The 13,646-nt window shown below is 45.0% G+C and overlaps 1 protein-coding gene across 1 annotated transcript; it reads left to right on the top strand.

Annotated features, from left to right (window-relative positions):
* Positions 1-6,941: 6,941 nt before the first annotated feature.
* Positions 6,942-13,285, top strand: LOC115170019 (CMRF35-like molecule 8). The gene is made up of 6 exons (XM_029726237.1): positions 6,942-7,129; positions 7,407-7,748; positions 11,053-11,301; positions 12,322-12,426; positions 12,675-12,718; positions 12,904-13,285. Exons 1-6 carry the CDS (start codon positions 7,084-7,086, stop codon positions 13,228-13,230), a joined length of 1,113 nt encoding a protein of 370 aa, XP_029582097.1. The 5' UTR covers positions 6,942-7,083; the 3' UTR covers positions 13,231-13,285.
* The last annotated feature ends 361 nt before the right edge of the window (positions 13,286-13,646 follow it).

Genomic DNA, 13,646 nt, shown 5'->3' with positions numbered 1-13,646 from the left:
GAAAGTCCTTATAAAGGGTGCCTTTAAAAACACCCCCTTTTAGCTTGGCCTTTAACCAGGGATTGTTTTAGACGTCCTCTGTCTTTTATGTTATTTTATTAATCCTTTTTACTGCTTCCTGTTTGCTTCTACTTTTTTAATGTGATTGTTTTATTGTGAATTGTGTTGCGATTGTAAATGCAATTTAAATTAAAGGATAAGTGCAGATAACTTCCTTTTTTTATGATATTACCACACTATGAGGTGGAAATAACACTAGGAAATTGTGAAAATTATGATAATTACCTTTTTGTGTGAGAGCTGTTTTAAAAGAATGCCTGGAATTTCAGCCTGTTCATGATCCCACAATCTGATCTGATTATAAGGGAGTAATGACTGTTCATCTGGGTAAGTGGGTGGGCTCTAGGCCATCCTATCAGCCAATCAGGGCTGTGTTTGTTTCCTAACACCCACACGATCAACGGCCAAAAGAGGCTCAGGGAAATACATTATAAAAAATATTATTTTTACATAATTTCATCAAATAAACACACACAGTGATTTATTAGAAGTACAGTGATTATAAAAAAATAAACATTGGAATAACTGCTTGGGGGCCTTAAGTTTGATTTGATATTTTCACATACAGTATGTTACAGTTGATCCAAAACAGAGCAGCACGTATTGCACTTAGATGTACACGGAGGTTCAAATGTCAACGACATGTATGTCTATCTCTCCTGACTCAAAGTTGAGGAGAGATTGACTGCATCACTATTGGTCTTTGTGTGAGATGTTGATGTGTTGAAGCTACTGAACTGTCTGTTTAGGCAGTTGGTTCACAGTTCAGACACTCATCGGTACCAGACAAGACATGCAACCAGAGGTCTCTTCACATTCCCCAGGGCCAGAACAGAGGCTGGGAAACACAGTATTAAGTAGAGCCACGACTACATGGAACTCTCTGCCACCCAGGTAACTCAAGCTAACAGATACAAGACCAGCTTATGGCAGGATAGAGACTGTGAAGAGACACAGACATGTTTATGCATTTTGTATTGTTTTCTGCATTGTATTATGTGTTGTATTATGTATGTGATACGTGGTTAGGATTCGACTGTGATATGTGGTTGTCTCGTCTGGCTATCTTAAGATGAATGTACTGGCTGTGGGTCACTGTGGATGGGAGCGTCTGCTGTATGGCTCAATTGTAATGTAAATGTAGTGCTGTATACTTCTGTACTTTATTTGTTATTTTGTTTCATGTTTGGACCCTATTGTGATTTTTTTCAGTACATATGTGGCAATGATTTATTTCAGAAAACTAGTTCCCTCTATGTGCTCTAGGTCATTGGACACCGTTAGACATGCACGTGGTTATTCTTGTAACTGTTATGGCCAACTATGGTTACACCTCTTGGGTCTTTTCCAGAACAGGGGGTTCCCCTTTCAGGGGAGTCAGCAGGATGTCATGTATTGGTTAATCCTGTAGAGTGCCATGGTCTGTTGCTATGAAACTATTTCTGTGACTCTACAGGTTGCATGTCCTAATATGAAGGCAATATAATAACGGTGGCTAAATGCCAGTGGTGATAAGCCATTAAGAGGAGTTACTATGAGCATGACGTAAGAAGGACAAATGTATAAGTATTCTGTGCCAAGGTTGGAAGGCAGTTGTTTTCATGATTCCAGCTCGGCTTTTATTATGAAGTAATAAAAAGTCTATTTGAACTCACATGCTCCGGTATTTGTGAAATTTGATTGACCAAATATTTCCACGACAACCCCAGGAAGAGTAGTTGCCTCAGCAACAGCTAAAGGGGATCCTAATAAATAGTAAATACTACTAAATACATCAATGTTGCCTCTAAACTGCACCTCGCGCTGGCGAGCAGTACCCCGAGACTGCCATGCAGAAGAAATATCAGCACACGGAGAGAAGCATGAGATTGAACTTTACTCAACTTTCCAGAGCTGTAGTAACCAACCGGTGGATTGCAATCGACTGGTCGATCTCTGAGCATTTCTGTACAACGCCCAACGATAAAGCCTTGTGTTCCTATTTTTTTTACTGTCTCGGGCTGTTATTCATCTTGGGCTGTTAGCGGTAGGAGAATTGTTGCCATGTGGAACCATTTCATGTGTCTGAAGGTTCAAACTCTGCCTTCCCGGCGGGCCCAGAGAGCAAATCAAGTGCACTAAATAGGGCTACCGCTGGCCAATCGGATGGCTTAGAATACCGTGTCTGCAGTAACCTATCAGGCATAAGAGAAAGCTTCAAAAAAATATCCTAGTGTGAGAATTCAAAACATTTAAAACCATGACTAGAAAGAGGCTGTCAACGAATACAGCAAATGGCCGTGATATGTGGTTGTCCCACCTAGCTATCTTAAGATGAATGCACTAACTGTAAGTTGTTCTGGATAAGAGCGTCTGCTAAATGACTAAAATGTAAAAAGTAGAACTGCTTTTTTTATGAGTGAGTTCATGTTTAACTTCTTACTCGCCACTGTCAACACTTTGTATTCAACACTTTTATAAGCCACAAAATACGCATTCTTCCTATTTCCACTCAGCGCTACAACAAGCACTGCAGCAGTAATGAATGAGTAGGAAAGTGTATCTATGGGCTTGCGTTGATGTTATTATTAGCACATTGGGTCTTTTTTAATATCGAGGAATATTTAACTTTCTCTGTTCATAGGAATAACATTAATTTGTTCCTGAGGCAGAAATAACGCTGTGCGACTCGAGTTTTGCCATCAGCTGAAAGAAGGTGTCCCTTTTTGGTCAGTGTCAGTGGAGGAAAGGGAGAGAGGAGGGATGTTGAGAGACGAACCCTCTGTCTGCTGCTCTCTCCCTCCGCTGAAATTGACCATCAGATACAGCCATCAACAGCCCAGTAAAATACAAATAAAAAGTTAATTATTTAATTGTATGCAGACTCAGTTGTGCCTCACAAGTAATACAACAAAGGATGTATTACCGGTGTGATCATACAGCCTACCTCAAATTTTGAAATAATATTTTTTTGAATGGCCCGGACAACAATGCATTGGCAGGGCAATTCAAGCAAAGCAAACATGCGATGATAATGTATCGGGCTTATATTGTAGCTTACAGCACAAACCTCATTGCTGCAGAACTGTTTTTATTGGTTAATGTTGCATAGGCTTATGTTTTGTAAGTCATGCTAAAAAGAACCTGAGCTTGTCACAGTATCCAACGAAGGTGGCGCCCCTCCTCGGTCGGGCGGCGCTCGGCGGTCGTCGTCGCCGGCCTATTAGCTGCCACCGATCTATGTTTCTGTGTCTTTTGGTTTTGTCTGTCTATCCCGCACCTGTTTCGTGTCTGTCATTAGTGGGGGGTTGTTTAGTGTGTATTTTCAGGTTGGGTTCTCGTGCGGGATTGTTTATTGTCTACTCAGGACAGTTGTGTGTGTGGCCTGTTTCGCTGGCCTGTCAGCTTTATTGCCGGGCTGCGCCCCGTGCGTTTTTTCTCGTGTTTATTTTGGGAATGTGTTTTCCCTGGCGGACTTTATTGAGCGCCCTGTGCCTTTCGGCTATTGTGTTTTTTCCCGTTGCATTAAAACACTGTTGCTCCGGCCCTCTGACTCCTGCGCCTGATTCCGCATCTGCACTGGTCCTAGAATTCCGTTACAGAATCCCGCACCACTCATGGTGGTCTCTCAACACGCCAGCCTCCTCCACCGCCTAGGCTCGGCCATGGACCAGGTGTTGGCCCGGTTGGAGAGCTGGGAGAGAGGTGCTTCCCCAGCCAGACCAGCTCCGGTCCCTCACCCTGCGCCCCTACCCACACCCACTGAAGCGGCGCCGGCGGTATCCGGATCACACCTCCCAGGGAGTTAGATGGGATGGCCGCTGGGTGCAAGGGTTTTTTGCTCCAGTTAGAACTGTACCTGGCGACCGCCCCCCCCCCGACGAAGAGAGGGTGAGCATCCTCGTCTCGTGTCTCACGGGTCGAGCCCTGGAATGGGCCAATGCGGTCTGGGATGGTCCAGACTCGGCTCGGGGCAACTACCCTGAGTTCACCCGCCACTTCCGGGCGGTTTTCGATCATCCCCCGGAGGGCAGGGCGGCGGGTGAGCGGCTATTTCATCTGAGACAGGAGACGAGGAGCGCTCAGGATTTCGCCCTGGAATTCCGGACTCTCGCCGCTGGATCGGGGTGGAACGAGCGGGCCCTGATAGACCACTATAGGTGTAGTCTTCGCGAGGACGTCCGCCGGGAGCTGGCTTGTAGGGACAACACCTCCACACTAGACCAACTGGTGGATTTGTCCATTAGATTGGACAACCTACTGGCTGCCCGGGGACGTTCCAGTCGGGGCCTGTTCGTTCCGCCTCCCAGTCCTCCTGCTCCACAGCCCATGGAGATAGGGGGGGGGCTGCGTCGAGGAGGACCGGAGGGGGGGTCTCTCCTGCACCCGCTGTGGGCGCAGAGAACACACTGTGGACCGGTGCTGGAGAGGTCCACCCGGGAGTTCGGAGGGCAGGCAGAGCACTACTTCGACCCCCCAGGTGAGTCCGCACCAGCCACACCCAGAGCCCCCTGTCGAACACATGTACACCTCGGTTTGTTTTCCTGATTTTTCCCCTCACTTCCAGTATAGGGCACTAGTCGATTCAGGTGCAGCTGGGAGTTTTATGGACCGTGGGTTAGCTAAGAGGTTAGGGATTCCCCTGGTTCAGCTGGACCAACCCTTCCCCGTGCATGCCCTAGATAGTCGACCGCTAGGGTCAGGCCAAGTAGGGGAGGTCACAGTGCCACTGGTTATGCAGACGTGGGGGGGTCATGAGGAACGTATCAGCCTGTTCCTCATTGACTCCCCGGCGTTTCCGGTGGTACTGGGAATCCCCTGGCTAGCCACTCACAACCCTCAGATTTCGTGGAGGCAGAGGGCTCTTACGGGGTGGTCGAGGGAGTGCTCAGGTAGGTGCATAGGAGTTTCCATCGGTGCGACTACGGTAGAGAGTCCAGACCAGGTCTCCACCGTGCACATTCCCTCAGAGTATGCCGATTTGGCTATCGCCTTCAGTAAGACGAAGGCGACTCTATTACCACCCCATCGACGAGCGGATTGTTCGATAAACCTCCAGGCTGACGCGGTTCTTCCTAGGAGTCACGTGTATCCTCTGTCTCAGGAGGAGACAGTGGCTATGGAAACATATGTCGCTGAATCCTTGAGACAGGGATACATTCGGCCATCCAAGTCCCCGGTCTCCTCAAGCTTTTTTTCGTGAAGAAGGAGGGAGGTCTGCGCCCGTGCATTGACTATAGAGGTCTAAATGCTATCACAGTGGGTTTCAGTTACCCGCTACCTCTCATTGCTACGGCAGTGGAGTCATTTCACGGGGCGCGCTTCTTCACGAAATTAGATCTCAGGAGCGCGTATAACCTGGTGCGTATCCGAGATGGAGACGAGTGGAAAACCGCATTTAGTACCACATCGGGCCATTATGAGTACCTCGTCATGCCGTATGGGTTAAAGAACGCTCCCGCTGTCTTCCAATCCTTTGTGGACGAGGTCCTTAGGGACATGCTCGGGCAGGGTGTGGTGGTGTACATCGATGACATCCTGATCTACTCCGCCACATGCGCCGAGCATGTGTCCCTGGTACGTAAAGTGCTTGGGCGGCTGCTGGAGCATAACCTATACGTCAAGGCTGAGAAATGTGAGTTCTCCAAACGAGCTGTCTCTTTTTTGGGATACCGCATTTCCACCTCGGGGGTGGTGGTGGAATGTGACCGCGTTACGGCTGTGCGTAATTGGCCAACCCCAACCACTGTGAAGGAGGTGCAGCGGTTCTTGGGGTTCGCTAATTATTATCGGAGGTTTATCCGGGGTTTTGGCCAGGTGGCGGCTCCCATTACCTCACTGATGAAGGGGGGTCTGGTGCGGCTACGATGGTCAGCAGAGGCGGACAGAGCCTTCCATCGTCTGAAGGTGCTGTTTACCAACGCTCCTGTCCTGGCGCATCCGGATCCCTCTTTGCCATTCATAGTGGAGGTGGACCCGTCCGAGGCTGGGGTAGGAGCTGTGCTATCGCAGCGCTCGGGCGTTCCTCCGAAGCTCCGCCCATGTGCATTCTTTTCCAAGAAGCTGAGCCCGGCGGAGTGCAACTATGATGTGGGGGACCGGGAGCTGTTAGCCGTGGTCAGGGCTTTGACGGTGTGGAGACATTGGCTTGAGGGGGCACGTCACCCTTTTCTCATCTGGACCGACCACCGTAACCTGGAGTATATCCGGGCAGCGAGGAGGCTTAATCCCCGTCAGGCAAGGTGGGCCATGTTCTTTACGAGGTTTCACTTTACCCTCTCGTACATTCCAGGTTCCCGGAACCGGAAGGCTGACGCACTGTCGCGTCTCTACGACACCGAGGAGCGGACTTAGTGCCAGCATTGTTTTGTGGTGGTAAATAGACAGCTAAAAATATATCTTGGTAAACAGTAAATAGTGTGGTCCACAGTGTGGTCCACAAAATGGTGGTTATGTCACACATTTAAGCCAAGTTTATTAACCCTTTATAAAACATGACATACATTTGTTATAAATCATCTATAACCGTATGAAGTACTTATGAACCTTTTAAGAAGAATTTATGAAGACTTTATAAGGTGCTCTTCCTTTAAAGCAGGATCATGTTTAACATATATTGTAGGAATAAATGATTAAATCACGGTGAGCAAACTATTTATAAATGTCTTAGAAATTGTTTATTGATGGAAGTTATTACAAAGTGTCACTGAGAAGTGAAACCGTTTCAGGAAGTACTTAGTCAAACAGCAGGACTTCCGTGACTCAGTGTAGACACACACTCACACACACACACACACACACACACACACACACACACACACACACACACACACACACACACACACACACACACACACACACACACACACACACACACACACACACACACACTCTCTCTCTCTCAGAGTGGTTCTCATGCACACTGCAGGAACAGACCTTGCTGTACTGGGGTGGTAACTGGACGTAGAAGTATTGAGGGGACTGGAGTAAACAGGATGTACAGGGTCTAAAGAGACTTGAACTAGCTGGGAGCCACAAGTCATCATGGTTATCCTGCTGGTCCCCACACTGAAGATTGTCCTCCTCTTAGGTGAGTACATCAGACTGAATGAACACATCTCCAGTGACTCCTCTCTATAGTTGGATACATTTGGTTATAACATTTTACAGTGTAACTGCATTCACTCACTGATAATGTTGTTAGATAAAGGGGAGGGGACACTGAGGAACACAAGGTCCAGTATGTACTGATGGATGTGATGGGGAACACCAGTGGTGTACCAGACCAGAATCCACTCTTACAGTATGTGAAATGGAAGCTGGGGTGTTTGTAATGTTTGTAATGAGACTGATGGTGTGTCCTACAGCTGCTGTGTGGAGTGTGTGTTCAGCAGAGTTGATCACAGTGGAAGGATATAAGGGAGGAGAGGTTCAGATCAGATGCTCCTATAGAGAGGAGTGGAGGAGCCACCAGAAGTACCTCTGTAAAGGGGATTGTCCTGTTTTTAATAAAGACAAAGTTATTATGACTGAGGTGGGGGAAAACAGTGCTTCTAAAGGGAGATACTCTCTGAAGGACAACAGAGAGGAAAGTGTCTTCATTGTGACCATCACCAACCTGACGTTAAAGGATGCTGGGAGTTACTGGTGTGGAGTGGACAAATGGGGACAAGATAACTACATTAAAGTCAACCTTGAAGTCTCTAAAGGTAGTGTAAACCTTTGATTCTCATCCTCAAAACTTGATCACTTTCATACCCAACATATTACATTATACATTCCTATTCAAGCTTCTGCTATTGGCCCGAATCCACTTTATTCCATATTTTTCATTCACTTTTGCAAACAGTTTTTTCAATTAATGATACATTCCCATTTATCTCAAATCAAAATTCCGCTGTAAATGAAGCCAGTTCATTCAACTGGCATGAACAATGGCATGAAACACACAGTATAGTACATGTAATGGTTTAACTTGTAAACAATGTAATTGTAAACATAAACACTATAAAGACTCAAACCATGGTAAAAACTACAATGTTGATCTCGTGGATGGTCAGTCCTTGCATCTATAGCTCTGTTTATAAATGTTAGTGGTTAAATTTCTCCAGCCCAAACCCTCAGCTGTTTACCAAAAACAGTGATGGTGTGGCCACTTTGTTGATGTTTGAACTGCGGATATCCCCTTTAAGAGAACCGCGTCTCACATCAAAATTCTGCCCTAAATGAGTCCAGGTCATTCAACTGGCGTGAACAATGTGATCAAACACACACAGTATAGTACATGTAATGGAGGACCAATGATCACATCATTAATACATTAGACATGGATGTTTCATGGTGTGCAAGTCCTTGTCATTGCCGTTTCCAAACCACTCTTGTTCTGTTATGGTATGTATTTATTTGATAATAAATGGGCTGAACTTCTTTCTGAGCGCTAGGCCTACATGTTTGTTTAAATGACAGATTGGTGCTGTGAGAATCCCACTGCAGTGACTGGCTACAGTATGAAGAACGGTCAGTCTCCATCCACTGTGTTTATGATGAAAAGTATGAAGACAATCAGAAATACTTCTGCAAAGAGAAGACATGATCTAAGTGTCTAGGTGATGTTAAAGTGACAACAACCAAAAGCCAGAACGGGAGGTTCTCACTGTTCCACAACAAGACAGACAGAGTTTTCACCATGACCATCAGCAGACTAACCCAAGAGGACGCTGGGAGATATCTATGTGGTGTACAGAACAACTACCCAGGCGATACCCTGTCAGCAGTCAGACTATAGACTGAGTGGACAAAACATTAGCAACACTTTAATAATATTGAGCTGCACCCCCTTTTGCCCTCAGAACAGCCTCAATTCGTCAGGGCTTGGACTCTACAACATGTCCAAAGCGTTCCACAGGGATGCTGGCCCGTATTGACTCCATTGCTTCCCACAGTTGTATCAAGTTGGTTGGTAGTGGATCTCTACTCCAAATAGCTCATTCCATCTCATCCCACAGATAATCAATTAGATTGAGATCTGGTGACTGGGCAGGCCACTGCAGTGAGCTGAATTCACTGTTGTGTTCGTGGTCCAGACATCACTAGAGCACACAGATCATATTATCACCATTCAGATAAGTGAAGAGCATATTACTTCCTGGTACACATTATGATGCTGTGTTATTATTTAGTTATTATTAAGGCACATTTTATTCTATCACATAAACATATTTGTATATTGTACATACAGTTGAAGTCAGAAGTTTACAAACACCTTAGCAAAAAACATTTAAACTCAGTTTTTCACAATTCCTGACATTTAGTCCTAGTAAAAATTCCCTGTCTTAGGTCAGTTAGGATTACCACTTTATTTTAAGAATGCGAAATCTCTGAATAATCTTCGAGAGAATTATTTACTTCAGCTTGTATTTCTTTCATCACATTCCCAGTGGGTCAGAAGTTTACATACACTCAATTAGTATTTAATAGCATCGCCTTTAAATTGATTTACTTGGGTTAAACGTTCTGAGTAGCCTTTCACAAGCTTCCCACAATAAGTTGGGTGAATTTTGGCCCATTCTTCCTGACAGAGCTGGTGTAACTGAGTCAGGTTTGTTGGCCTCCTTGCCCACACACTCTTTTTCAGGTCTGCCCACAAAGTTTCTATTGGATTGAGGTCAGGGCTTTGTGATGGTCACTCCAATACCTTGACTTTGTTGTACTTAAGCCATTTTGCCACAACTTTGGAAGTATGCTTGGGGTCATTGTCCGTTTGGAAGACCCATTTGCAACCAAGCTTTAACTTCCTGACTGATGTCTTGAGATGTTGCTTCAATATATCCACATAATGTTCCTCCTCATGATGCCATCGATTTTGTGAAGTGCACCAGTCCCTCCTGCAGCAAAGCACCCCCACAACATGATGCTGCCACCCCCGTGCTTCACGGTTGGGATGGTATTCTTTGGTTAGCAAGCCCCTTTTCCTCCAAACATAACAATGGTCATTATGGCAAACAGTTATATTTTTGTTTCATCAGACCAGAGGACATTTCTCCAAATACGATCTTTGTCCCCATGTGCAGTTGCAAACCGTAGTCTGGCTTTTTTTATGGCAGTTTTGGAGCAGTGGCTTCTTCCTTGCTGAGTGGCTTTTCAGGTTTGGTCAATATACTGTGGATATAGATACTTTTGTACCTGTTTCCTCCAGCATCTTCACAAGGTCCTTTGCTGTTGTTCTGGGATTGATTTACACTTTTCACACCAAAGTACGTTCATCTCTAGGAGACAGAACACGTCCCCTTCCTGAGCGGTATGATGGCTGCGTGGTCCCATTGCGTTTATACTTGTGTACTATTGTTTGTACAGATGAACGTGGTACCTTCAGTCATTTGGAAATTGCTCCCAAGGATGAACCAGACTTGTGGAGACTTGGCTGATTTCTTTTGATTTTCCCATGATATCAAGCAAAGAGGCACTGAGTTTGAAGGTAGGCCTTGAAATACATCCACAGGTACACCTCCAATTGACTCAGATTATGTCAATTAGCCTATCAGAAGCTTCTGAAGCCATGACATCATTTTCTGGAATTTTCTAAGCGGTTTAAAGGCAGAGTCAACTTAGTGTATGTAAACTTCTGACCCACTGGAATTGTGATACAGTGAATTATAAGTGAAATAATCTGTCTGTAAACAATTGTTGAAAAAATTACTTGTGTCATGCACAAAGTAGATGTCCTAACCGACTTGCCAAAACAGTAGTTTGTTAACAAGAAATGTGTGGAGTTGTTGAAAAACGAGTTTCAATGACTCCAACCTAAGTGTATGTAAACTTCCGACTTCAACTGTAGATGGATCTGGCATCAAATCCCCCCTCTTAGTGGTGTAGTGTAAAGACATGGTGCTCCGACAACACATCTCTGTGCAATAACTACTTTAATACCAGTAGACAACATTTTGTTGTGTTAGCCCAGTGATAAATGTCCACACATTGTCACAACAACTGTGTTTTGTGGTCCTTTGTTTTTAGCGACACCAACAATAACCACCACCACAAGAAAACCTGCTTCAACAACAACAGCATCAAACCGAGGTTCACCAACGCTGTCATCCTTAGCCACCTCCATCTCACCATCATCATCCATCTCACCATCATCATCCATCTCATCATCATCATCTATCTCTCCACCATCATCTATCTCTCAACTATCATCCATCTCACCACCATCATCCATCTCACCCCCATCATCCATCTCATCATCAACACAAAATGGATTTGGTAAATAAACTTTATGGCTGCTTTTAAACAGGCATCTAAACACAGCCAAAAAATCTGACCAATCAGATCAGCCCTGAAAAGGATAGGATGTAAAAAGATCTGATGTGCTTGGTCAAAATACCAATTAGTGGAAAAAGAACTGTGTCAATGCAGCCTATGAGCTTTTTTAAGCTGCACTAGTTTAAAACCAGTTTCTCAACACATCATTGTCACGTCCTGGCCAGTATATAAGGTTAATTGTTTGTAGTTTGGTCAGGGCGTGACAGAGGGTATTTGTTTGATGTGGTTCAGGGTGGTGTGTTTGATTTAAGGGTGTTGGTTTTAGTAATTCCGGGTGTTGGTTTATGTTTGGGTATTTCTATGTGGAGTCTAGTATGTCTGTTTCTATGTCTGGTGAATTGGGGTTGGGACTCTCAGTTGAAGGCAGGTGTTGTCTATCTGCCTTTGATTGAGAGTCTCATATATGAGGGTGTGTTTGTGTTTGTGATTTGTGGGTGATTGTTCTGTGTAAAGCCCTATGCTTTGCCAGACTGTTATTTGTTCGTCTTCGTATTTTGTATGTTCATTCTTATAGTAAATAAAAGTCAAGATGAGCATTCACGTACCTGCTGCATTTTGGTCCTCATTCACCGACGACAACCGTGACAATCATTTTGTAATGTAAAGAGACTCATCTGGCGTCAAATCTGACTTTAGGTAATGTGGGACACTTCTATACCAGATTCCTCCTTCTGAGTGGTAGTGAAAAGATAATGTCTCTCCGATTCCACATGCCCCTGCAATAATTACTTTAATACCAGTCGACAGCATTTTTGTTGTGTGAGGCTGCGTTTAAACGTTGTTGACCACCACATCCAAGGCTAATGTGAGGACAGGAAGTAAACAGAAAAGTTACACATCTCATGAGGAAGAGAGGCAGATCTTACTTCACATATTAGTGTAAAAGGCCCTATGTAAGTTGAACAGAAGTGCTGATTGTAAAGTATGTGTTCTAATGGTACTGTTTGTGTCTGTGTTCAGATACATCAGTGGTCATCATAGTATCTGGGATTCTGGTCATGCTGCTATTGGTGCTTGTGGTCAGCCTGCTCATAGTCTATAGAGGGAAACTCAACAAGGAAACAGGTGGGTAACAATCTCCCTCACACAAACAAACAAACAAACACACACACACACACACACACACACACACACACTGTGTCAAATAAAGGGAAATAATATTGTCGCACCCAGTTTTCATATCAAAGAAATCATTTGCATATACAAATATTATTTGGCCCTGGTTGAGAAATAGAGGTCTCATGGTGAACAGGGCTCTGAAAACACTAATAGTGTGAAGTGTATGACACTGTGTGTGTGTGTGTCTTCCACAGCTGACTCCTCAGCACCAAGGGTGAACACTGGGATCGACATAGAGGTCAGTGTGTGTGCGTGCAAGCGCCTGCCTTTGAGCATCGTTGCATGTCTGTCTTTGTGTGACAGAGAGAGAGAGTTAGATGTATATTTATAGATAGATAGATATATAGAGAGATAATGTTCTAATCTATGTTCTTCACTCCCTTATCATGTCCTCCCATCCCTCCTCCTTTTCCTCCTCTCCAGGGTTGTCATGGTGATGGTGACTATGAGGAAATAAAGGACCGCCCCCTACAGTCCAGTTCAGGTTGTGAGACCACCACCATCTACTCCACCGCCAACTTACCCACAAGCCCCCCTGACTCTCTCAACTACGCCAGCGTCAACTTCCACAAGAACACCAGCTGGCCTAATGAAGCCACTGCCGCCATCACTAAAGAGGGCACTTTTTCTGGTGACTATGCCACTGTCAACGTCAGTCAAAGCCGTGCCTACTCTACTGTCAATCATCCACACAGATACTCTGAGGCTCCTCCAATCTACTCCACAGTGAGCAAAACCAGAGACACCTGAGTCACTGACAACCAATCACAAGGGACATACACACACTGGCAACCAATCACAAGAAGCATGTCATGAACTACATTTGCCACTAACAGCCTCTTGAGCACTGAGCTCTGTTTTTAGCAGACAGCTGCATAATGTGCTTCATGTCCTCACAATCACTGACTTCTCTCTTCCATCAGATGTGTTTCCCTGACTTCTCTCTTCCATCAGATGTGTTTCCCTGACTTCTCTCTTCCATCAGATGTTTCCCTGACTTCTCTCTTCCATCAGATGTGTTTCCCTGACTTCCCTCTTCCATCAGATGTGTTTCCCTGATGTCTCTCTTCCATCAAATGTGTTCACCTGACTTCTCTCTTCAATCAGATGTGTTTCCCTGACTTCTCTCTTCAATCAGATGTGTTTCCTTGTCTTCTCTCTTCCAT

The sequence above is a fragment of the Salmo trutta genome, chromosome 31 (genome assembly GCF_901001165.1).
Source record: "Salmo trutta chromosome 31, fSalTru1.1, whole genome shotgun sequence".
Lineage (NCBI taxonomy): Eukaryota > Metazoa > Chordata > Actinopteri > Salmoniformes > Salmonidae > Salmo > Salmo trutta.
This window is presented reverse-complemented; position numbering and strand designations above follow the sequence as displayed.

Coding starts and splice junctions, on each gene's coding strand:
- LOC115170019 (XM_029726237.1), top strand. CDS start 7,084: ATGGTTATCCTGCTGGTCCCCACACTGAAGATTGTCCTCCTCTTAG. Junction 7,130..7,406: donor GAAGATTGTCCTCCTCTTAG/GTGAGTACATCA, acceptor TGTGTCCTACAG/CTGCTGTGTGGAGTGTGTGT. Junction 7,749..11,052: donor CAACCTTGAAGTCTCTAAAG/GTAGTGTAAACC, acceptor CTTTGTTTTTAG/CGACACCAACAATAACCACC.